Source organism: Psittacula echo (genome assembly GCF_963264785.1).
Source record: "Psittacula echo genome assembly, chromosome: Z".
NCBI classification, from domain to species: domain Eukaryota; kingdom Metazoa; phylum Chordata; class Aves; order Psittaciformes; family Psittacidae; genus Psittacula; species Psittacula echo.
The window spans coordinates 44377397-44400849 of NC_137742.1; the positions used below are offsets into that span (position 1 = coordinate 44377397).

At 39.7% G+C, this 23453-nt stretch overlaps 1 protein-coding gene across 1 annotated transcript in view; it reads left to right on the top strand.

The window, feature by feature from the left end:
- The window catches only part of NTRK2 (neurotrophic receptor tyrosine kinase 2), a gene marked incomplete at both ends in the record, with an annotated part of 206472 nt that overhangs the window by 39544 nt on the left and 143475 nt on the right, over positions 1-23453 (top strand). The window contains 6 exons of the mRNA XM_080637065.1: positions 3278-3414; positions 6367-6499; positions 7685-7988; positions 12853-12881; positions 17769-17869; positions 19469-19568. Of these exons, the coding sequence (XP_080493191.1) occupies positions 3278-3414; positions 6367-6499; positions 7685-7988; positions 12853-12881; positions 17769-17869; positions 19469-19568 (804 nt within the window). The remainder of the gene's footprint in view (positions 1-3277; positions 3415-6366; positions 6500-7684; positions 7989-12852; positions 12882-17768; positions 17870-19468; positions 19569-23453) is intronic.

Below are 23453 nucleotides of genomic sequence, written 5' to 3' on the forward strand. Positions count from 1 at the left end.
ACATGCTGCAGGAAGGAGTTGTCTTAGAACTTAACAGCTATTAACAGAGGGCTCTAAGGGGCCAAACTTGTTTTTATTTTTGCTTACATGAGAGATTTCATGTGAAACAATGTGTTAGTAGGATCTGTGCTCGCTTGCGTAGTGAGACACTAATCTGTCATGTAGACCTTGTCCAAAGTGCTAGGGCCAGGAAGAAGTGGGAAGCTTTAATCTCTTCACACATTCAGGTCTGGCAGGAGCAGTTCGAATGATTTTCAGAGGTGGTGTGGAAGTGTAACTTTATAAAGCTAATGATCTCATTACTTCTCTCCTTGTTCCCTAACCAGCATAATTAATATCCAAATGTTCCCTAAGATTAGTTTTATTTCTTGCTCAGCTAGTTGACAGACACTTCTGAGATTTGAATTCACAGCAGGCGAGAGCAGATGGCTACCTTCGCTAACAGATTACTGCATCAAGGCGTACAAACTGTCCAGCTCTGTCTCAATAAACTTCAACATATGATTTATAAAGTGAACATAATAGAAGAAATCCATGATGCCTGTAATGGGAATCATATTACAGCACTACTTAAAGCACTGGGAGAATTGCCTAAGCAGTTATTGTATACTTGTGCTGATCTTCAAATCTTATTAGGCAAGAAAGCACTTCCTGGAAAATTATTTGTCTTCTTTTCTGTAGTACTTCCTCTCATTTAATTTTTATTGAACTAATTAAACTTAAAGGGAGATTTCCAATACATGTAGCTTCTGTTGAGGTTCTAGGAGACATACTGTGTTCATACTGATTTGATGGTTGTTCGTGTAGGACTTTTTACATAAGCAAAAAAGTCTCTGCTGAACTTCTATACCTGCAAGTCCATGATGAAAGCTAAAACCAAAGCAAAACAAAAAACAAAACAAAAGAGAACTGTTGTTTCAGAAGAAGTCATTGGGAGATCATGCATTCATATCCAGCACAGCAGATAAACTCAGTTATTTAAGATGATAGACTGCAGGTAAAACTTGCCTGGAACAGTTGATGAGACATACCTCAAAAAGGACGCCAAGGCTTTTTACAGAGTGTAGCAGCTCCAAATGATAGCACAGTATCTTTTAAAAAAGATACGATATTTCTAGCATGTTGCATAATTAGTTGCTATGTAAATAAGCGAGGTCCTCTGTGCCTGAAGTCTGTTGATATTGTTGCCATTGTTTTTGAAGAGGGTCAGTCTATAATTCTTCATGTTTTTGTAAGCATTCAGCATATGAATATACCCATGATGTACAGGGGCAGAGCAGTTGACATCATCTACCTGGACTTGTGCAAAGCGTTTGACACTGTCCTGCGTGACATCCTTGTCTCTAAATTGGACAGATATCAATTTGATGGGGGGACCACTCGGTGGATAAAGAACTGGCTGGATGGCCGCATGCAAAGAGTTGTGGTCAATGGCTCAATGCCCAGCTGAAGACCAGTAACGAGTGGTGTCCCTCAGGGATCAGTGTTGGGAACGGTCTTGTTCAACATCTTTGTTGGTGACATGGACAGTGGGTTTGAGTGCGCCCTCAGCAAGTTTGCTGATGACACCAAGCTGTGTGGTTCGGTTGATACGCTGGAGGGAAGGGATGCCATCCAGAGGGACCTTGACACGCTTGTGAGGTGGGCTGATGCCAACCTTATGGAGTTTAACCATGACAAGTGCAAGGTCCTACACCTGGGTTGGAGCCATCCCAGGCACAGCTACAGGTTGGGAAGAGGAGAGATTCAGAGCAGTCCTGCAGAGAAGGACTTGGGGGTGTTGGTCGATGAGAAAATGACCATGAACCAGCTTCAGTGTGCGCTCGCAGCCCAGAAAGCCAAACGTATCTTGGGCTGCATCAAAAGGAGCGTGACCAGCAGGTCGAAGGAGGTGATCCTGCCCCTCTACTCTACTCTTGTGAAACCTCACTTGGAGTATTGTGTGCAGTTCTGGTGTCCTCAACATAAAAAGGACGTGGAACTGTTTGAAGAACTCCAGAGGAGGGCCACGAGGATGATCAGGGGACTGGAGCACCTATTGTATGAAGAGAGGCTGAGAAATTTGGGGCTGTTGAGCCTGGAGAAGAGAAGGCTGCGTGGAGACCTCATAGCAGCCTTCCAGTATCTGAAGGGGGCATATAAGGATGCTGGGGAGGGACAATTCATCAGGAACTGTAGTGACAGGACAAGGGGTAACGGGTTCAAACTTAAACAGGGGAAGTTTAGATTGGATGTAAGGAAGAAATTCTTTACTGTTAGGGTGGTGAGGCACTGGAATGGGTTGCCCAAGGAAGTTGTGAATGCTCCATCCCTGGCGGTGTTCAAGGCCAGGTTGGATGAAGCCTTGGGTGACATGTGAGATGTCCCTGCCCATGGCATGGGAATTGGAACTAGATGATCTCAAGGTCCTTTCCAACCCTAACTTTCTATGATTGTGTGATTCTATATGCTTACTTTTTTGGGAAGCTCTCATTATTTTGGTGCTGAAGAATGAGATACAGAGTGAGATGTGAGATGGAGGGTGAATCCTGATTTTTGCAGTATCTGGGTTTGTTTCCTGATGAGTGGCACCATTTCACTCACTGCTTTTCTGCTTTCCTAAGTGAAGTCTACTGAGGTGCCTTGGATAGCAGTTCTGTACAATTCTTCACCTTCTCTTCTGTCATTTCTTTCTTCTGGTTTGATCTGGTCAGTGCTCTGTCCCTCACTTTGTACATAAAATCTGGCTTTTGCCCTGCTCTCTGTGAGCTGTGTCTGTATGAGAGAAGGGGCTGCAGTCTCTTGTGTGATACTGGGAGCTAATGGGATTCCCCTGTTAGTATTGTGGAGAACAGTGGGAATACCACAGTGTCAGTTTGTGAAAAATAGAGGTTTCTTTGTAGCTGTTAGAAAGCAACAGATTAAATTTTCTTTAAAGTGTAAGAGAATGTTGATTTCTTTTTACTGAAGTTAAAAAATGAAGTTAGGATAACTTCTGTTTGCCCACCTGAAACATTTCCGTAGATAATTAGCTTTATGTATTTCCAGATGTAGTAATGTTTTCTTGGGAAGTGAAGCAGAGGAGCTGCAGAAGAATGTTACATACCAGCTTAAAAATTCACATATTTCTAAAGATGCTGATTGTGCTCTCTGACTGAACAGAAACTGAGCACAACAAATATGTGGTTTAGCAGTGTTTTTGCTTGCATTTATACAGCCTGCTTAGAATTGGGTGGTGTCTATTTCTATCAAATACAAATGCATGTGGATTTTTTTGTTGTTGTTGTTTCTACTGTAGACTTGCCCTCAGCAAACCTAAGCAATTACAACATCACCGTAGTGGAAGGAAGGAGCATCACATTGTACTGCGATACTACTGGAGGGCCACCTCCTAATGTGTCCTGGGTGCTCACTAATCTTGTTTCAAACCATGAGGTAAGTTTCATATTCATATACGTGACAATTCAGAGACAGAGGATACCTGCTGAAGGATGGAATGAAGTTTTATGTCCACCTTTAGTTAAGTTTTTAATAAAAAGATGAAATAGAAAATTAATGTTTGGATTACATTTATTTTCCAGTTACTTTCAATCCAGGGTGACTGCCACAGGGCTTGTGGATAGTGGCAGACATTTGCTCCTTGAGACTGTGATTTACACTTTGGTTTTCGGATGTCCACTTGTAAATAAGAATATTGTAAATTTTGCGGAGTCATGTGATGAGTTGGGATGCTGAAACACGAAGGCTTTCTTATTGTCACTGATACCTGCATGTAGAGAAAGTCTCATCTACCTAATCATAAAAAAAAAGCTTTGTGTCTCTAAATCTATTACATTTTCATGCCAAAAGCTTGCTGTATTGGAATTTGATTGTAAAAATTTTGTGGCTTAGTTTCCTTCAACAAACAAAGCAATAACAGGAACCTTCAGAAATTGAAGGTTTTACTAAAAAGAATGGATTTTTTAAAAAAAATTAAGTATGAAGATGTTTTCTCAATGAGATCATCCAGGCAGGGGGAATTTTATTTTCTGAGACCTTTGTATTCTGTCTCCCTACTTTAGATTGTGTGCACAATGTAGGTAAAATGATTGTTTTCTCTGATGGAAGTATTGATAAGGAGAGGCATATAAGCAAATCTTCAAAATGCAGCTTCTGCCTTCTTAAATTGCCATTATTCACACAGTGGGCAAGACCCGCGGTTATTTACAATTTTATGTCATTGGCTTTCCTACATTCATGAGGGTGCAGATTGCCTAAAGTTTCCTAGTCTGTACAAAGTGTGGGATGTGTACTTCCAAAATTGTTCCTGCAGTATGGAAGAGGCAGGATCTTTGGGGTCTTATGATCTTTGTACTTTCTTCCTTGAGGTCATTATGTCAGGACTGTATAGAATGTGACTAGCCTGTCTTTCAGCTCTCGTAAAGAAAGAGTTCTACAGAGCTCTAGTTTTATTTTTAAAAATTTCTCTAATCTGTAAAAGTATCCAAAGGCATCAGTCATCATCATGAACAAGAAATTAAAACAGTTTAAGGAACCCATGCCAAGTTCTGCTTTCTTTTCCTTTCTTCTTCTTCTTTTTTTTTTTTTTTTAAGTTATAAGCCAAAACAAATGTGGGATGCTGTTCAGAAAGTGAGATCACCTGATTTTTTAACCCTCCTATCTGTGAAATGCCATGGTCAGTTTGCTTCAGGCTTTCCAGATATATTCCATCCTGGCATAACTTAATCTTGAGATTTCAGAGGCGCTCATAATGTAGGCTAGCTAAAAGGCGTAGACATGGGACACAGTAGTCTTTTCAGTAGCAGAAGAATGAATGCCTGTTAAACCTCATTATCCATTCACAACTGTCCTTCCCTTTTCTGTGACTATTGTTTCTGTTTTGCTTTCTCTCACTTCCATATCTCAATTTCTGCATCCCTTTTCTTCACCTCCTATGGTGCTTCTGCCTGTTTCCTGTCTCTTTCCTGTTCTACAGAAGACAATAACAAAAGTTAAAACTGAACTCTAGTCCTACAAAGCTAACTGTGCGCTCTCAGTTTCTGTGCTAATTCATAGTACAATTGATGTTGGTTAAATTTGTCTTGCTCTATATTCAGCCCTGAGCTGCAATTGAGCCCCTCTGCTTTCAGTCCAGTTTTGAACATGGCTCACCTCTGAGATTTGTGTTGTGCATAGATAAATGTGTAATGGGGTGTTTGATTTTCCAGTCACCTCCCTTGGTGTCACACTGAAATCAAAGAGAAGTTTAACTTAAGTGGAGTTAAGCTGTTACCTTGAGGTTCAAAATTCTGACCGCACAGGGCTATATGCAGGAGTGTTCCCACTGACTGCCACTGAAACCACTGTGGTTTTACAGATACAGTGTGCCATTTGTTTGTGTTCTTTGCAGCACCAACGTGTATGTGTACAGTAAAAAAACTACTCAGAAGTAGTTTTGAAAAAAATACCCTAATTATTGGGTTTTCTTTAATGCATTTTATTTCTTTCTTATTTAAGAAAATAGTCTTGCATTTTATGAAAAATTCAAGTATAAAATAGCAATTATTTGGTGTTCATATGAAGGGCCTGCTTTAAAAAGCAGTTTTGCTATATTTTGCTGTCTTTTTCTTCTTTTTTTAGTTCAGCTTTATTCAGTGTTGCATAGCTGTGTATTCAGTATGGCATTTAAGGCTGTAAATGGGACTGAGTTTTCTAAGAATTGTAAGAATCAAGATTTCTAAGAATCATCATTCTTACCATAAGTAGCCTGTGCTTAAACACGTACAATATTTGGACAGTACCTTAGGTAGTGGAAAGCATGTAATTTATCATGGAAGGTTTCATGAGAAGAAGAAGCTTTCAAGATAAATTTGGCTAAAGAGGGGACAGAAGACACGTTGTAGTCAAGGTACAATAGAGCTCAGAAGGCAGCAGTGGAGAGACGTCAAGTGTTAAAGGAAAGAGACAAAAGGTAAAGCAAGGATTGAACACAATATAGGAGGAGAAAAAAATTCAAGGCAGAGCAGATAGACCATAGAAGTCAGTCATGAAATGGAAAAGAGGGATAAGCAAGGGTATGGGTAGAGAAAAAAATACTTTTGCAGAGTCAGAGAAGTATTAAGAAGGGCAGAAACTGAAAGTGACAGGACAGAATAATGGTTAAGTGCAGAGTTTGTAGCAGGACTTCCGGATCTCTGAATCCACTTGCAATGATGGCTACATTTGATTCTGTAGGTGTTTTGTATTTGTTTGGATAAGACACTGAAGTAAGCCTTTGATTAATTGTGGACTAATGCAGTTAAAAGAAATGGGAAATGAAAAATGCCATTCAGGTCTGGCCAATGATTTCCTCCCTCTCCGTTGTTCTTTATGCTGCAGTTGACACACGTTTTTCTGATCACTTGTAGAGTGACACAAGTAAGAACCCTGCCTCGCTAACCATAAAGAATGTTTCATCCATGGACAGTGGACTGTGGATTTCCTGTGTAGCAGAGAACATTGTGGGAGAGGACCAAGCCTCTGCTGAGCTCACCGTATTCTGTACGTACACAGGCCTCCATACAGCTCCTGAGGCCAGACTGCATTGGCAGCAACTGTTTTGGGTATAAATATTTTTGGGGCATGCAGGTTGTTGAAACAAAAGCTCTTAAGGCATGTGAACTATCTAGTGCAGTTAATGCTGGGAAGTAGCCCAACCAGCAGATGTTAAATTTGTCTTTTTCAGCCCTGCGTTTAGCAAAAAATCTATTTCTAAATGTTTTATCTTCCAGTTAGAATTATCCATAAGTAAAGGTCTGAAGTGCAAAATACTCAATGCCACGATCAGTGTGAGAAGGTTTGTAATGGTGTGTGTGTACATAAACACTGTCTTAGGAATTAAGAAGTGTGAATGCATGAAAAGGCTTATAGAATTAATTATGACACTACAAATGTTTAAGTTTTTATTATCTAAAGCAATGACTGCAAAAAATAGCACACTTGCAACAACATTTGTGCTGCCAGATGTAAATTTATTTGTCATAGCTTTGAATAATATACTTATTTGTCAGCACCGAGGAAGGGGGAAGGGACATGTAGCATAGAGGCTTTAGCTTCTTAGATCTAAGCTCCAGCTTGAATTCATTTTATGTGAACTAAACAGCATGTTTTCACAAGTTGCAACCTTCTGTTTAATTGAAGATGGGAATGGAACGCTTTGTAGATGGCAAACTTTGTTCAGCATGTGCTCATGACAGAGTAAACTAGAAAAGTCACTGTGGATGTAGGTTTGTAGGTTGAAATTGGATATGTAATAGCTATGGGAAGAAATATAAGCTAGAGATGTTTGAACAGTGTAAATGAGATTCTGAGCTTGGCACTGTTATGAGTAATAAAAGGGAGTATAACTAGATGAAATTGAATTCAGTTAAGAATAAATATCAAGGAAAATTTCCCAATAGTGAAATAATGGGCAAGGTATTGGAATAATCTCCTGAGGGAAAGAGAACAAGTCTGTAAACTTGAGGCATTTAACAGGTTTAAGCAAAGAATGAGAAAATGCATAGTAGAAAATTGTCTTTCCCTGACAGAAGAATCCAGAGAATTAAGTCATCTGTTCTGGCTTTGATTCTGTGAGGAAAATAATACGAAGTTTGGATTCCTAGCTGAATATATTTCCAGTACTAAATGCCCTTGGCCAACTTTTCAGAGTATTCTGATGTTCCTCACTCTTTTTTTCCAATACAGTTGCACCAAATATCACATTTATTGAATCTCCAACCCCAGACCACCACTGGTGTATTCCATTCACTGTGAAAGGGAACCCTAAGCCCACACTGCAGTGGTTCTATGAAGGGGCTATACTGAATGAGTCTGAATACATCTGTACTAAAATACATGTTATCAATCAAAGTGAATACCATGGCTGCCTTCAGCTGGACAATCCTACCCACCTGAATAATGGTGCTTATACCTTACTAGCAAAGAATGAGTATGGAGAGGATGAAAAACGGGTTGATGCTCATTTCATGTCAGTGCCTGGAGACGGTGAGTAAAATTTTTTTTCCATGTTATCAGCTGCAGATCGATGAGACTGTGGACATAGGGCTTCTGGCCAGTTTAGCTATTTTGGAGGAAGCTTTTTATATGCTTTTTTTTTCTCTTTTCTGAATGACTGTCTTAAAGATTAGCTGCAAAATAATGTTTTGCTTGAGCATTTTCTTCTTGTTTATTGCTTCTCAAGGGAGGCCATGCTAATGCTCTGTAAATCTTCCCTATGAGCAGCCATCCTCAGCGCTAGCTATGGCTAAGAAATTTTGCTGTTTCTGAAGTGTTTTCTCAGTCCTCAGTTCTGATCATGAAAAGCACCGAGTGCCAATTCAGCCACTCTATGTGTTTTCTGCACTGCCTATGAATGGAAGTAGGCAGTGTATCCAAGGACATGAGCGATGCCCAGTTAGTGCCTTGTTGCAAAATCAATACTGCAATCCGGTGAGTTCATGATAGTATGTTGTTTAGGACACCAGAGGGAGCTGGGGAGAAAACAAGTAGCGCAGAGGCAGGATGGACAAGGTCTCAGGTCCTCACAGGCATTGCAACGTCCAATTCCCATTCATTTCAATAGAGGTTGGGCACCCACATGCCTAGGAATATTTATGTTCAATATGGTTACTGGTAAATATATGCATCTTCAATTGCTCAAAAGGCTCTGCCTCATGCCTCCTAAATTCTCTGAGAGCAGGCTCAAGGTGGATTAACTCATTGAACTGCAGGGATTGCTGTAAGTGATTGATGTTCACTGTGGTTTGATCTTTTCCCACATCTTTAAAACCATATGTGAAGTGACTGTAAGAACAAGAAAACATACATGTAAGCATATTGCTGTATGTGGAAAAAACCTCTGAGTAGACCTTGCACAGCTGGAGTGGAAATAAAGGCATGTTTCTGCACAAGTAATTGCACAGTCATATCTGAAAATATGAGCATCTGTGTACCTTTGGCTTTTTAGCCATGAGATATAAATAGCTGCCTTCTTTTTTGAAACAGCAGTGTGCAGTGCTGATGTTATCTAGTAGGAAAAAAGAAGTGAATTTAAATTCTCTCTCACACATTGCAGGCTACAGACAGTAAAAATATGATCTGAGTTTAACATTTTTCCCTATCAGCTCAGTCTACTGTAGAGAGAGATGGCAGGTCTTTTGCTCTCTCACCCCTAGAAGGAGAAGGTGAAGAACTCATATAACCAGGCTTTATTTACTGCTGCTGCCGTTAGTGCTCCTCTCCTCTTTTTAACTCTGGAATTCTTCCTTAAATAGACCCATTACAGAAATGTGCCACGGTTTTATCTATGCTTTCATCTGTTGGCATCCTGTAATACTGCATTATACTGGTTCTGTAAAACATTTCACCTCATGCATGTTCTGTGTACAGTGGAAGTTCTCTTACACCCTGATTATTTAATATGAACTTAGCTTCATTTTCTTAACAGAATACCAGTTCCTATAATACATTCAGGTGAATTTATAATTTTTTGTCTTTGATCCAAATCCCTTCTCCCCTATATACGGAAAATTTCCCAGTTGTGACCTTTTAAATCAGTAAATAGAATTGTAGGTATCCTCTAAATTAGAAAGATAGCATTATTTATTTATTTGTTTGTTTGTTTGTTCCATCCTCTTTACAGATGGGAATGTAAATCTCCTAAAATAATCTCTCACAAAAATGCTATACATGAAATTGGACTATGTACAGACAGGATGTAACTGCACTAGAAATCAGTTCATGCATAATGGATGACACCAAACGAGTCTTAAAAATTAACAGGGGAAATTGTTTATCTACTTAGCCTCCTTAATATTGTTGTTATTTTTTTCCCTATGAGATCATGGCACTGAACTTCAGAAAACATCACAACTTTGTTGTCTCCTCCACTGAAGCTGGCATAAAAGCAAATGTTAAGAAACCAGAATCCTCTGTGCATCGTATTACAATTTTTGTTTTAAACTATTACTATTTAAAGCACCGTCAGGCTTTTTCAAACCCTTAAAAGGCTTTTTCAGTGCTGTCGTTACTGTGTAGTTTCTTCTTTTGGCCCGCATATTGTACAATGAAGCATAAAGATTAAGGCCCACACCCTGGTATTATGTTCATTTCCATGCTTTCCTGGCTGAATTAAATACCAACCCTGATGTTTCATGGGGTGGGGTATACTCACTGAGCTTTAAACTGATTCTCTGGTTATTGCATCACTTACGGGCAAATGCTTGAAGGTAAAAACAAAAGGAATAGAAAAAAAAACCCACCTCGCCTATAATCCATATGTCTATCTAGATTAAATACAAGTAAGACTGAAGCATTTTCTGTCATCAGCAGTGTAATACTCCACTTTCAAAGTTGCATGAAACATGATGACATGATTTGTGCGAAGATGCTCTTAACTTCCAACATGCTACTTGCAGAACATTTTTCACTGGTCCAAGGATGCAGGCATAAATGAGAGGAAACCATATACCACAGTGAAATTTAGATTGAGTTACTGATAACACAATTAATGTTGTAAATTAAGACTTTCATTTAGATATGAAGGCCTGGAAGAATAAATTTTATATCCTATTAGCTAGATTTTTAACTAGTTCTAGTCGCTAAACTTCTTGGATTCCTGTAAAGTTCTTCTTGCTGAGGATGACTTGATTATTTTAGATTACACTGCCGCAAACAGTAAGCAAGAAATTCTGGAGGCTGTTCTCATAGTTGATCCAAAACAGCTAATAAATTGTGGGAGAGTTTTTTACCAATACTAAGTATTTTTAGCTAAGCTTATTAATCTTCCAGCTCTGTACTCTAAAATTCAGCTGAAGGAATCCCAGTCACATACATCTTGTCAAATTAAAAGAATATATTAAATATTCCTTTGAAGTAGCATCTTGCTTGTGCAGCATAACAACACGGGGCTGTTCTGCAGAAGTATGTTTTTGGATTGACTCTTCTGCTGCTGCTTTATTTCGAACGGTTAACTTTATGAAGAAAGAAGCGAGCAAACCCACTGTAGTTGATATAGCTTATAAAGATGAGTGAATAGGATAAGTCTCTTTATTCTCTATTTATGCAACAACCTGTTCTACCAGAGACCAAAACAACAATGCTGTTCTTTGTTTGCCTTGAAAACAATTGTGTGTAAATGTGCAAAATGACTGTGGTGAAGTTTAATGTTAGAGTAGCTTCAACAGATGTTTTGTTAATTTGAGTAGATACATCTCTATGAATGGAATACTGAATAGAAATCTGGTGTTTTTCCAGCATCCTATTTTTTGCAAATTTATTTGAAGTGGAGTATTTAGTTATATAAAAGATACTTGAATGGAGTTTATGACTTTCTAGTTTATATCCCTGGCAGGAGTTAGAGGGTTAAACTAATCTGATTACTTTATTGCTATTCCAGTAAATAGTAACAAAAATGTTGCCACTAACTCAGGAGTAGATGCCTGAGAATATTCTTGTTGTTCTTTTTTCCCTTCAGATTACAGAAGGTAATCTGTCTTTCAGCAGATGGATGTTTATACTGGAAAAACTGGATTCATGAACTTTTATGGACAGAAAACCCTGGTCATATGTTGCTTGAGGACAGCTATTACAAATTTTCTTCACTTGTTATTTATTTCTGCAAATTTACATAACAGTTCTCTTGGGGTCTATTAACCTGTGTCTCTGGATACTAGAATATCTTCAAATGCATTTTAAAATATACCTAATTATCTGCTGCTCTTCTGCAAATAGGTTGCAACTCTGTTCCGTATTTTAAGTACAGATTCTCACAGTGTTGACAGAAGCAGAAATAATGGTGTTCTGGTCATACTTCACAGTGGCTTCATGGCAGTTTAATGCCTGGATTTGCTGCTATCGATTCACTGTATAGTACTATAAACAATTAGACTTCTGAAGTTTGGTTAATCTTTAGAGATTTTAGCTGTTAGTTTTATTTCTAAACCAACAAAGAGTAACAATATGAAAGAGTTGATTAGGAGCCTACCACATAAGCTGTGCTATAAATACATTATAGACCAGAATGAACTGGTATGTTGAAATACAACACAAGTATCTTTCAAAGTTCATGTAGTGTAACAATGCACTAATTTCAGTGGGCGTTGTGTGCATTATACTCACATATGTGCTCAGCCTTACATATGTGCAGTAATTAGAAAAAGCTGCCAACTGGAACTCGTAAAATTTAGAAAAGTGTTGACTAAATGGGTATCCAATTGCTTGTGTAAAGGCTAGCTTCTGAAACATCTGACTCTTTTGGTAAGAGTTCTGACCATGTATCAGCTGTGCAGCTGGCTTTCAGAAACATCCTTTTACAAAGCAAATGAAATTGTGCTGCTTAGGTCATTGCTACCTCTAGCTCTTAACTTGCCAGCTCACAGCTAAACCGGTTTGCTCCCACACTGACTTAATAGCAAAATTTTTGGACCGGGTAAAAGTCAGTGATTGTTAATGCTCACTGAAATCTGCTTCCACCTACAGTCAGGAAGAATTTTACCATTGGTTTTTCAACAGTTATTCAATAGTAATTGTTGCACTTACTCCAGACACATGTTACTAGCAGAAAGCAAAATTTTGCCCATTTGGGGAATACGTCTGCCTTTGCCAGAGCTAGTGCCAGCAGCTGTTTTACATGGAGCAAAATAATAACCTTTGGAATAGCTCTAACATTGCTGTAAATGTTATTTGGTAAACAGATAATGTGATACGTTGATGTTGCTTTGTGTTTGGGTGGGTATCATTGCTATTGCAAATAACATGTCAACTCTGAGAACAGTTCCTGAAGAAACTCTTACTCTTCAGCATTTGCAATCTATTTACAAAGATTTTTCTTTTTTTTTTTTTTTTTTTTTTTTCTCTTCTCCATGTACAGGTAGTGGCCCAATTGTGGATCCAGACGTTTATGGTATATATTTGCTTTCCTTTTTCTTTTCTTTAATGATTGAAGTGAAGGAACTGAAACCATAAAAGATTGACTGTCAGGCTCAGTTAAATTGAAATAGCACATATTATAACACAGTTATGAAAGGTACTTTGTATTTTTGGTTCTTCTCCTGCCTTGTATTATTTAAGATACATGAGTGCAATATGACATTTTACTTACTCTGCTGCTTTTGATTCACATTAGGAGAAGCATAAATCCACTGCTACTAATGGTTGCAGTTGATCCCATAGGATGACAGCTGTCTGATGTATCTCACAGAAATGAGATTTCATGAACCCTTTGGAGGCATTTCTTGGAGGAAAGAGAGTTGGTGGTTTCTCCTTATATAACTTAATTTTTTCAGGGATGATTCCATACTTGTTTTGCCTACAAAAATGTGCCCCTAAATCCCACTTAAAAATGAGGTCAGCACAAGTAAGTTTTCCTGTAGGCAATTTATTTTGCTCTGTCCACTCATTTGTACCTTCCCTTAATCTCTCTTGCATAAACAGACCATCAACTCAGTGATATCTGGGTGTGTGCCAGAAGATTTGATGACACACTCTTCACATTAGTTTTTTTAGTTAGGCAAAATGTTTTGGTCTGTACCTAGTGAAAGCCAGTGTGCACTAGATAGAGGCTGCAGATTGAAAAGCATAATACTTCTGGTATATTTCTGGTGAGTAAGAAGGTCTGAACCAACATACCCCAAAACACTCTTTAACTTCCAATAGAAGCTGGATTCTGTTTGGTGTACTTTTTACGTGGATGAAATGGCCCATGACTCAAGTTTCCTTAAGCTGATCTAAATGTTATTGCTTTGATTCCATTCCATGTCATTAAACTTTAGCAAATGTGCAATTGAAGCATCAGTTTGGTTTTAAGTGCTTAGAAATACTAAAGGATAGCTTCCCCTCCTCCTTTTTCCAAATTCTTTTTTTTTCTGGGGGGAATGGAGGTGAGAAGGTGGCGACGGTTTACACAGTTTCTTGCATGTGTTTATTATAAGCTCTATGCATGAAGATTTTGATTCTGAGCTCTTTTCCAAGGTCCTGATGCCTGTGTGTGGTTTAAACCATGTGAGTGCTGTGTTTCAATTGACTTGGGTAGGTTTCTGCTAAGATGTGTACTTTGAGTTGTGCTAGCAGATCATAGTCTGCAAGACCTAGTCCTGATGAAGGCAGCCTTCCTTTTTTGTCTTGGCTTTTCTTTCTGCTGTTTGAAACTGCAGTCTTTGATTTTTGTTTCAGTGACTCAGTGCTTGCTTTGAGAAACACTTCGTCTTCCAGAGTGTTTCCCTGATTACTCCATATTCAAAAGTCCAGTTAGTGAGCTGAATGAATGAGGCTGGCTGGAAAGTATAGGAACTACTGCACTTTGGAGAACCACTGCCTGCATGGCTGTCAGTGGGACCCCTGGGATATCCTCCCCCTCCAGAAACTGAGTGGTTTTCAGACCACTCTGTGCTAACCTGTTTACTCACAACTTGGATCATGTAGGAAGGGGGATTTAAAGCACGCACACGCCCTGACCCCACCTTCCTTCTAAAAGGCATTTTCAGAGCCCCATGCTAATCATGTTGTGAATGTGCCTAGTGTAAAGGGTAAAGGCAGCAGCGGAGGGCTTGATTCTGCTGGGCCCTGGGACTAACTGTGTATCTATCAGTCTGTTGGCTAACAGTAAAGTTAATGGGAGCTGCAAGGTACTTCCCTGCAAGTGCTGGGGTGCCACAGGGCCGGGGCTCCCCATGGGGGTCCGTCACAGCAGGGCCTGGCAGCTGGGGCTGTCCCACCACCGCAGCCAGGAGCAGGGCAGCCAGGAGACACCAGGGCAGCCCCAGCCCCAGCACTGGGACCTGCCCTGGGGTGGAGGCCAGGCCACGGGCCTGCAAGTGGGGCATAGCTGGGCAGGGCCGGGCTTGAGGAGATGGAGACAAAGGCGATGGAGGGCCAGGAACGCCAGGCTCGAGTACTTGTTTGTGTGAAGCAAAATTTCATTAGCTGTGTACGGTCTGTCCCTTGGGAATTGACCATCAGAGTCCTGTACTCCTTGTAAGGTGAGAGTCCTGGCTGCACAGGGCATTGCCTGCTGCGATGCCGAGCACTTGCTAGTGCCTCCAGCTCACCTCTGCGGCACCTCTTGGACTAGGCAGAGAGGGAAGGCTGTCTTGGCCCCATCTGGGAGGCAACAGAGAAATGAAGTAACTCACGTGGGGCTGAGCAGGAAATCAGGTGCAAAGTCGGCTTCTTTATGTCTGAGTTCACATCTTTGTGCCATGCTGCTTCTTCTAATGTGATAGTGAACATGAGCTCTCTCATGTTCACCACATGCCCCATATCAGCCATCCCCACGGAGTAACCCCCCAGTGCTGCTGTGACTCTGCGCTTGTCTGTACCCCAGCCACCATGTGCCTTTTTGTGAAATGGCTGCCAAATACTGCACAGCCTCAGCTGCAATTCCTCACTGTTGGTATAGCCACAGGTAGTTGCATGAGGTATGCAGCACTGGAGAACCTGCCCCTGAAGCAATACTAGTCCCACACAGCATGAGTCAAGAGGCGTGACTGTCTGTATCAGAGTGCTCAGTGTCTATGTCAGGATTTCATAGTGAAATGAACAGGCATTTGTTTAACCCAGAATCGCTGGTTTCAGCTGAATAGCTGTTGCATATGTTTTCCTTGCCTGGCTCGCCCATTTCAAGAGGCTTTGAAGATCTGGCACTAGTTCAAATGCGAGCACTTCACAGTTATACAAAGGGGAATGGCAATGCACCAGTGTACCAGCGTGGCCTACTTTAGCTCTTGCCCATTTTGATTAAAAGTGCATTCAGAGGATTCACAGACCAGACATGAACCACTCTGCTTAGTTCTCATTAGTCTATCAGGCGTGATTTCCAGTATTTTAGTACAGACATGAGCATAAACAGAGTTGCAAATAGCATCGGCTTTTGCCCACCACTATATTTATGGGTAAAATGAAGAGCAAAAAGTTTCACTCTTTAAAGTTTGTATTACAGAGCCAGAGCAGTAAAGGTTCTAAATACTTGTTTTCTATAGTGATCTTTTAAATACGATATTATTATAAATACTATATTTGTGAGGCTTATCCCAGCTAATTGTAAAGGAAGCCAAATCTTGTAGGCTGAGGTACTTGTTATAAAGCAGGCTCTCCCTGCGAATGAATGAAGTCACTGCTGGGGCACAGCCTGCAGTCAGAGTGGTGGATGGTCTGCACAGCACCTTGTTCAAATGTCCAGGCTACTTATGTTGGTGACCCATTCAGGATGGGTTTGTTCTGCCCAGACTAAGGAGTGCTGTACATTTGCCTCTTGCTACTGTTACAGCTTTGCTGCATAGGGTGATACAGGCATACAGATGCAGTGCTGAGTCAAAGAATTGAAATGGTAAAAGACCAGGAAATTAAACTTGGTTTCTCATGAAACTTTTGTATACTTAATATGTATTTTGGCTTGAAAGAGTCCTGTCCTTCAGCAGGCATGGTATAAGGCCAAAATAAACTACCTGACTGTACTGACTGGAGCCAAAGGTAGCTGTGTAGCTTCTTCGTATACCAAAAAATCTGCAGTCTGCCAAGTGCTTTGCAGAAAGCAAATGTGTTCATGCATGCATGAAGATCAAAAGCCCAGTGCAACTTACTGCTAGCAATGCCAGCTGAGCTGTCCAAACTGGCCTAGGGAGCTAAAGAAGGTAAGCCCTCTGAGGTGTAGGCTCTCCCTGCCCTTGCTTAGCAGCAGCTCTGTGGTCGGAATAGTTCCTGCCTCTGTAGCTAGTAAGAGCTGTGCCTCAGCCTTTTTAGATTCATAGTTAAAATTTAAACTGTAGGCTTATGGCACTGATTTTAATTGTAAAGTGTAAAGAAATATGCAGTTAATTGCAAATATAAACTACAGTGCTGGAGGTGCATTTTACCATAGATGCAGTTATAGCCCCTGTTTATTACTTTCACCTGCATGCATTACAGTCGTAAAACTGGACCATTATGTATTTTTCCAGATGTAATCATAAAATATATGATTTTTTAATATTATTTTAATGCATGTTTCTCTAAGTTCATAGTATACTATTCAATTCTTTTTATCTCATATGAATAATTTTCACAGTAAATCATGGACTGTAGATATGTGTGTTTCATTTTTAAATAATGATAAATAATTAAGCGGTGTTCATTCTTTTTATAGAATAGTTCTGGATTCAACCCTGCAGATCTATCAGTGGAATTATTCTGATAAATCAAGTTAATCAAATTTCTTCATACTATCTCACTTAACTTTTTAAATGTTTACTTGTATGACGGTTTATGGTGCTCCTGTAATCTCTGTGCACACAACAGTATTTTTTATTTTTTAAATGAAGAAAACCAGATATTTTACATTTGATGGTAATAAAAGTAGCTACAAACCCATCTGCCAAGTTCTTCACAGCTAAACAAAAGTGCCCAAGCTAATTTCTAAGACTGTCCTATATTTGGCTGAATACAAGGCTGGAGAAGTTCAGTGTAGAGGGCTGTCTTTCGTTTTTAATGCAAAGTCAGAAGCGCATAAAAATAGCATCCATAAAAATGGATGGAGTTCTTATTTAACTCTAGTTTTTCCAGTAGAGATACAAATTATGGCATAGATGGCTTCTCTTTTCAAGTCTGTCAGTCACAACACATTTGTTTAATTATCTATCTGCCACAGGGATTCCCCCCAGAATGTTCCAGCTACATTAGCAATTATGTATTTTTTCCAAAGAGCTTAGAGCCCTGAAAGTTGTTAGTGGCCTTACCATCTTAGAGAGCAGAAATAATAGACAAACCTTTCCCCTCTAAGGTTACAAAATTATGAAAGCAACCTTTTTTCCTTCCTAAGAGTATGAAACCACGCCTAATGATCTCGGAGACACCACAAATAACAGTAATCAAATAACTTCTACGGATGTTTCCAACAAAGACAATGAAGATAGCATCACTGTAAGTATATACATTGTTTCCTGATCTGTAATCTTGGCAGACTTTCTGGCTATACAATTCACAAAACTGCGGAGATTGTAATAGGATCCTGAGCTACCAGAACACCACAGCTATTACTGTTCTGTGACCGAAACTCAGGAAAAAAAGGCAAAAAGAAAATCAATGCTCCCGCTCTTGTCCTCCCCATGTTTTTTGGAAGGGTGGATCACTTTTCAGTACAAGTAAAACTGCTAGTTATTTTGTGTCCTGCTTTTCAAAACAACTAACTGTAATTTTTTAGCCTAAGACTTCGAATTTTAGCCAAAAAGAAAAACTTTTTATTTACAAAACAAAGACATCCAAGGTAAATTTTAAGATCGCTGTTTGAATTCCATCCTGGAGTCAGCTTCTCCTTATAGAGAGGATGTGCTGCAAGGCACTTTCAAATTATAATTGTATGCTTTAAAGATACGATTTCATGCTGCGTGGAGACCTCATAGCAGCCTTTCAATATCTGAAGGGGGCCTATAAGTTTGCTGGGAAGGGACTCTTCATTAGAAACTGTGGTGATAGGACAAGTGGTAACGGGTTAAAACTTAAAGAGGAGAAGTTTAGATTGGATATAAGGAAGAAATTCTTTACTGTTAGGGTGGTGAGGCACTGAAATGGATTTCCCAGGGAAGTTGTGAATGCTCCATCCTTGGTTGTGTTCAAGGCTGAGTTGGAGAGAGCCTTGGGTGGCATGATTTAGTGTGAGGTGTCCCTGCGAATGGCAGGGGGGTTAGAACTTGATGATCTTAAGGTACTTTCCAACCCTAACTATTCTATGATTCTATGTAGGTTTTTCATCTAATAATTTGCATTAGATTTTCGTATAGGTAGCTGATTTGGTGGGCCTCTTCTTTGCATCCTTGCCTGTCATGCTCTCCAATACTGAATTGTTGAAAACCAGTAATGGGTGGCTAGCCTGGCTGATACTGCAGCATTCCTGCATCAGTGACTCTGTAAAGCAGCAGGCAATGGAACATGTGTGCATTTGTGAACCAGAGAGCAGACTTTGAGTTAGGACACTGCTAAAACTTTGGGAGGATCCCAGGCAATCTTTTCTCCTTGGATAATAGAATCGTTGCATGTCTGAGGTTGGAATGACCTCTGGAAATCCTCTGGTCCAGTGCCTTCTGCTTAAAACAGGTCCAACATGGTTGCTCAGGGCTGTGTGCACTCTGGCTTTGATATCTCCAGGGATGGAGACTCCACAGCCACTGTGGGCTGTGCTGGTGTTCAGCCACCCTCACATTAAATTTATTTTTTTCCTCAAGTGCTTTTGTTACATGCCAGTATGCTGGAAGGGAAAGGGGTGATGTGCACTTCCTTCCACCTGCTTTGAATGTGTAAGATGTTGAAAAAGTTGTTCTCAGAGGTGTTTGAATCTGTGCTCTCTGCAGGGTAGAAGGAACCTCAACAAGTGGCTGTTTTCTGCACTTTTTGATCTAAGTGCGAATGTTTTCCAGTTGAAACAAATCTCTTTACCTAACTGGGTTAATCTGACTGCATGCTGAATGTCTTTGAAGGTCGATCATGAAAACAAAACAAGCCAAATCTGTTTGTGCCCTCTTTTAGGTGTATGTCGTGGTGGGAATTGCAGCACTGGTGTGCACGGGCTTAGTAATAATGCTCATTATTCTGAAGTTTGGAAGACACTCTAAGTTTGGGATGAAAGGTAAGCAAGGTTCTTTTTATACCTTCCAGAATTGTTATGGGTTGTATGGGCTGATATTATAGGTTTCTGCACTAGAGAGCAGTCAAAATAACTAGATATGTGCCATTGTATTTAGTGTTTATTCATCAGGTAAGTAAGGGCAGAGGCATATGTAAGGCAGAGTGTAGAATTTTGGATCAAACTCTTCTACTTTGCTTTTTTTTATTATGACAAATCCCATTTCTCTCCCTTCTGCTGTAAAGCCTCCTGGTACACTTCCTGCAGCAAAACATTACTTGAATCAGTGTAGGTATGTAGGAAGATAAGAAATTAAGTCTATACTGATACGAGTTTGATTACAATAGTTTGATGAGAATCTGTGCTGCATGTAAGAGGTACTTCAGACCATACTACCATGTCACGTTAAGATTATAGATTCAAGGGGAAACGATGGCAGGAGCAGAAGGTGCAGTTGCAGTGGATCCTGTCATACTGGTGCTTTCTGACAGATGCATTTTCTGGAGCTTCTGTTTGTATCTTGGGAACTAGCAGTTGGAGAGAGTGGCAAATGCTCATGTTCCTGTCGCAGGAAGAAAACTAAGCCCTCCCATTTATTAATTTATCTATTTTACAGCCAGATGGAGGTATGTGTAACACAGAGTTACCTGCAACAACTCCATTACTGAATTATTTTAATGGTATTGTCAGTCTGAGTCTGGCAATGTGGGTAAAATTGTATTAAAAAAAAAAAAAAAAAAGGAACACCCCCCCCACTTTCTGTCTTTGTGGGAGGACTAGAAGGTTCTTTGCTGTGTGCTCAATGAGATAAGCTTTTGTTCTTAAGATGTGTCTGTGGGGAGTATGGTAAGTAAGCTTTTGGTAGGCTCCTGTTAGTGGCATGTCCTTCCTCTCAGCTGTCCTGATGACATAGTACCACATGTATGAATATTTTGGTAACCCTTACTTGCTCTTGACAAGTACTCTTTTCAGAGATGTCTGTTGTATATTTTGTATATTTTGTGTTTCTGTATTCTATGAAGAGAATAGATCCTGGAACAAATGAGATTTGAGCAGAGCAGAAATGCAGTTGGTGCAGATTAGCTTGCTGGGATGGTAAGCTTTCCTCCCACCTCCTTCTGGTATGACACAGTCTCTTCTCCTTGGGGTGGCATTGGAAGAGGACATTCATTGTAAAATATCCTAAATAGTAAAATGGACCCAGCAGGATAGATCTGCAGAATTTTGGCCAAAGACTAGAAAAAACTTTCTGCTACTGAACAGAAGTTCAGTGTAAATTCTGTGTCTGAAGTTTCCTGAATTGCATTTAGAGAGCTGAAGTAGGTGGAAGCTACATGAGATCAATGTTGAGAAATATCTGATGTTAGCTCTTTAAAGCTGAATGCTTGTTAGGTTTTTAAAAATTTGCATTAAATATTTCAATACAACATTATTGAAGGAACTAGGAAACATACTCTACCCTGAGGGAGAACGCGCAAAGTTACATTTTGTGTGGTAACATGTGAAGTTACCTTCGAGAAAGCTCCTTACATGGTGATTGTTTTTTAGTATCTTCAGGTATAACTTTTTCGCAAAAGTAATGCCCTTGCCTGATCCAGGGTGTTCAGCCTAGAGAAGATAAGGCTTCATGGAGACTTCATAGCAGCCTTCCAGTATCTGAAGGGGGCCTATAAGGATGCTGAGGAGGGGCTCTTCATTAGGGACTGTAGTGATAGGACAAGTGGTAACGGGTTAAAACTTAAACAAAGGAAGTTTAGATTGGATATAAGGAAGAAGTTCTTTAAGGGTCATGAAGCACTAAATGGGTTTCCTAGGGAAGTTGTGAATGCTCCATCCCTGGCGGTGTTCAAGGCCAGGTTAGAGAGAGCCTTGGGTGACATGATGTAGTGTGAGGTACCCCTGCTCATGTCAGGGGGGTTGGAACTAGATGATCTTAAGGTCCTTTCCAACCCTGACTATTCTATTCTATCAGTAAATTTGACCTCAGTAATTTTTTGCTGCAGAATTATCCATGCAGCAAGGACTACATGAAATTATGAAAAGGCAACAACCTTGTATATGTTATTTATTTAATTCTTCATATTCGACCTGTGATGGTTAGAAAGATCAGTAAAATGAGTTAATATTTCAGGTACACTCCTTCAAAAACTAATCAAAGGCATAGTGTGTGTGATATGATGAAATGTCTCTGTGAGCTACAAATAACTCTTGAAAGGACAGACCCTCAGTTTTCCCTGAAGTGACCCTCAAACTTCTCCAAAGTTTGCATTCATATCTGAGCTTCACAGTTTGGATCTATCCCAGAAACAATCTCTCTGTTTATCATCGTCAATATTACTGAATTTATATTAAAGCACTATTTAAAAGCCAGTGATTAGAACACCAGATCGATATGTAATACCCAGATTAATAATAAAATATTACCTGCTCTGAAAAGCTTGCAGCATAACTGCATGTTGAGAATTCATAAATTAAAATAAAAAACCTAGGGTATTTGAGCATGAAGAAAATAAAGCAAAGATGAAGAGAAGTTATTTTGCAGTCAGCATAGATCAGTACAATACATTTAAAATGTGTATCTTGGAAATTCTGAATCAAAGGATCAAGCCAGCTACCTGTGAACTCCATGAGTTGTTTGCCATTGAATTCAGTGACAGCAAAATTAGTCCCAAGTAAGCACACAGGTATTGTGTCATAGTTGGTTTAATAAACAGTCTTAGTAGGGACGTGGGAAGGAGTAAAATATCTAGATTGCCATTGAAAATATTTATAAAACAAGATGAAAACAATTTTCTTTTCAAATCTTCTCCAAAATACTGATGAATATTTTTCATTCATAAGAAGCTTCCTGAGTTACATCAGGCAGAAATGCACAAAAGGCTGTGCTTCACTTTTTTGTTACCTTGTGGAAACACTGCGCAGTCACCTGAGATGCCCTGTCATTAAACATCTCCCCACCCTTCTTCAGTGAGCAGTTTTGAAAAAAACCAAAATAGTGACTTGGTAACTGGAGCAGTCAAACTGGCACTCGATGGTATTTTCCATGTAAATCTGTATGTTTACATGTTCCACTGAAAGTCAGAAAAATAAATGTTTAAATAGGCAATCTGCACTGTGTGTCCTGTAGGAAATGTCTTTATATAAGTTATGAAATTTTCACCCCATTTGGGTTTACAGTAGGCATCTGCAGCTTCTTGAAGACATTGTTTTATATCTCATAGTTTTAAATGTTGTCTTATCCCATCTTTTCCATGGGCATTATCTTCCCCTCTTAGACTGTGTCTTTGCTGAGCCATTCTGTACTTGAGGAGCTTGAACATGGTTGAAGTGTGGGACTAACTGTGATAGTGTCCCCAGAAAGAGATGTGGAGTTTGCGTTTGTGTCTGAGCTATGCTGTGTCACAGTTGCCTGTACCGAGAGGCACTGCACATGCTGAAGAGCCGCAGAGAGTATCACAGAGCTCACAGCCCCGATTGTCTTCTTTTCATTACTGTACTGGACAGAAAAGAGTCCCGTTTATGGGATAGGGAGCACAAGGTCTTCGGAAGCTTCAAGTACTCTGGCAATACCAGTCAGTCTCTTACCAAGATCTGTTGAAGAATTGTATAAAAATAGCTTACTCTGTCTTGTTTTGGCTTCTCATTTTATTTTGTATATCTAAAATAAGGGAACAACTTGGGAAATGTTAATTTCACTCAGTTACCTTTCCAGATTGTAGTAATAGAGTGGTTTTGCGGGTAAGGAGGACAAGCAAAACACTCCTTCACTACCAGTAACAAAAAGAATGCATTTTGTAATGTTCTGGATTCTGGTTGAAGTTGTGTTGCGCTGTATGAGGCAATTGTTTTAATTTTTGCCTTGCTTCTTTTCACTGTCTTCTAGAGCTA